At 41.6% G+C, this 2,375-nt stretch overlaps 1 protein-coding gene across 1 annotated transcript in view; it reads right to left on the reverse strand.

Moving 5' to 3' along the window:
• Positions 1-1,979: 1,979 nt before the first annotated feature.
• LOC138023363 (uncharacterized) overlaps positions 1,980-2,375 on the reverse strand; it is a 947-nt gene continuing 551 nt past the window's right edge. The window contains exon 2 of the mRNA XM_068870374.1: positions 1,980-2,307. Within this exon, the coding sequence (XP_068726475.1) occupies positions 1,980-2,307 (328 nt within the window). The remainder of the gene's footprint in view (positions 2,308-2,375) is intronic.

The following is a 2,375-nucleotide window of genomic DNA, read 5'->3' on the forward strand; positions in this document are numbered from 1 at the left end:
TAAACGGTTCATGTATATGAAAATGATAAGGAGCTTTATATTTCAGCCTCGTTTCCAGGCTACAGGGTCACGTGACAACCAATCAAATAAAAATTTGCCAAAAAATCGCAGCGATTTATATATTGTGGGAACGTTTGGTAAGGAACAGTGTGTAGTTACGTAAGATATCAGGGATTTTCTACTCCAGCCTCGTTTCCATGCGGGCCTCCAACTGTTAGAATTTTGAGTCCCCATGTCATGTCGGAGCAAGTTGCAAAGTTGCCACCAAAACTGTTTATGTCTCAATGAACTTTTCTAGACCAGTGCACGTGGTTTGGGGTGCGTATTTTTGGGAAAATCCAAACACGGATTTGTAATCTCGGATCGCTGAATTCTTCAGTGTCAAAAAAAAAACGCAAAATCCGGAACAGGATTATTTTTCATGACAACGCAAACAAACAAACCCAGAGTGCAATAAAAAAAAGCGGTTAACTGGTTTGTTTTGGAGAAAATTTTCAATGAAAATGCCACCAGAAAAGAAAAATACCCCAGCGATCGACAAAAGAAATGACGAAAAATACGCGTGCTGTGTTACAAATCGATTACAGACTGTACTTTTGCAGTTTAGCTCTTAACAGGAGCCCATCAGTAGGAGCTTGCCTTCCCCATACAAGCCCTATGAGTCAACCTTTGCCCGTATATTTCTATTTTTAGAGCGCCAAGAGTTGTTCTGCACGGCACGCGCTGTTTAAAATAGCCAATCAGAATAAATTCATTGTCTAACGAAGACCAAATTAGCAAACACAATGTACGCAAATTGTGCGAATTGATGTAAATTAATGTAAATGTCAGTCTCCTGCTGAAGGGTTGGTTCTAAAAATAGAAAGATACGGGCAAAGGTTGACTCAAGAATATAGTGCACATGGAGGCTCATGGGCTCCTGCTTTTAGCTGTAGGAAAGGTGCTAACATTAGCTGTCAAGAAACTTTTATTGTATTCTGGTGTGAAATTTGAAGGACACCTAACTATTTTTGAACCTATTCGTGTCTTCGATCGTACTGCAAAAATGACGCGAGAAGAATATTTCAGCTAACTGTCATGCACGTAGCTGTTGTGTATCATATGGAAAACCCCTTTTCAAGAGTACTTTTTTCAAATCCTTCCCCCAAAAAAACGCGGAAGTGGGGAATCCCAAAAATCCGGATTTATATTTGATCCGAAGTATCCTTCTCGAGTGTGGATACTTTGGATTCATAATCCGTTTTTGGATTTCGCCAAAAAAACCCCGCAAAATCTTTGGATTCCAAGAATCAGTTTTCAGATTTTCCCAAAAAAACGCACCTTATGTCATGACATTTGCTCCGTGACTAGTGAGGTTTTTGGTTTTGCCGTGAAGTAATTGCTTTTGCCGGGAGGTTTTGTTTTAGCCGTGAGCTTTTTGCTTTTGCCGTGAAGTATTTGGTTTTGCCGTGAGCTTTTTGGTTTTGCCGTGAGGTTTGTGATTTTGCCGTGAAATATTTGCTTTTGCCGTGACATTTGTGGTTTGCCGTGAGGTTTTTGCTTTTGCCGTGAAGTATTTGCTTTTGCCGTGAGGTTTTTGCTTTTGCCGTGAAGTATTTGCTTTTGCCGTGAGGTATTTGCTTTTGCCGTGAGGTTTTTGGTTTTGTCGTGAGGTTTTTGCTTTTGCCGGGAGGTTTTGTTTTAGCCGTGAGCTTTTTGCTTTTGCCGTGAAGTATTTGGTTTTGCCGTGAAGTATTTGCTTTTGCCGTGAGTTTTGTGGTTTTGCCGTGAGCTTTTTGGTTTTGCCGTGAAGTATTTGCTTTTGCCGTGAGGTTTGTGATTTTGCCGTGAAATATTTGCTTTTGCCGTGACATTTTTGGTTTGCCGTGAGGTGTTTGCTTTTGCCGTGAAGTATTTGCTTTTGCCGTGAGGTCTTTGCTTTTGCCGTGAAGTATTTGCTTTTGCCGTGAGGTATTTGCTTTTGCCGTGACAGTTGTGGGCTACCGTACACCCCAATAAAGGGGTCGTACCGTAGATGAAGCGTCGTCCACTTTCACATACTGAGTGCGGTTTGTAAGGTGAGATTGTAGCCAATCCAGGGCCTTTCCTTTGATACCGAACCTAGAGGAGCGTCTTCCCAAAAGAATTTCATGATCTGCCGAAACATCCAATGACAGAAGCAAAACACCACGATGACTGTCAGTGGCTTCGAGGATATCATCCTGTACTCGAATCAGAACTGTTTCACAGCTATGGTTAGCTTTATAAGCAGACTGAAGTTCCTCATTTGAAAATAAATATTCCCAAAGTTGCTTCTTTCTCTGTAGCCTAGGACACAAACATAAGGTTCGATACCGGTCTGAAGCTTGGATAGAGCTCAGTGTGAAGGGACGGTT

The sequence above is a fragment of the Montipora capricornis genome, chromosome 11 (assembly GCF_036669925.1).
Source record: "Montipora capricornis isolate CH-2021 chromosome 11, ASM3666992v2, whole genome shotgun sequence".
Taxonomy (NCBI): domain Eukaryota; kingdom Metazoa; phylum Cnidaria; class Anthozoa; order Scleractinia; family Acroporidae; genus Montipora; species Montipora capricornis.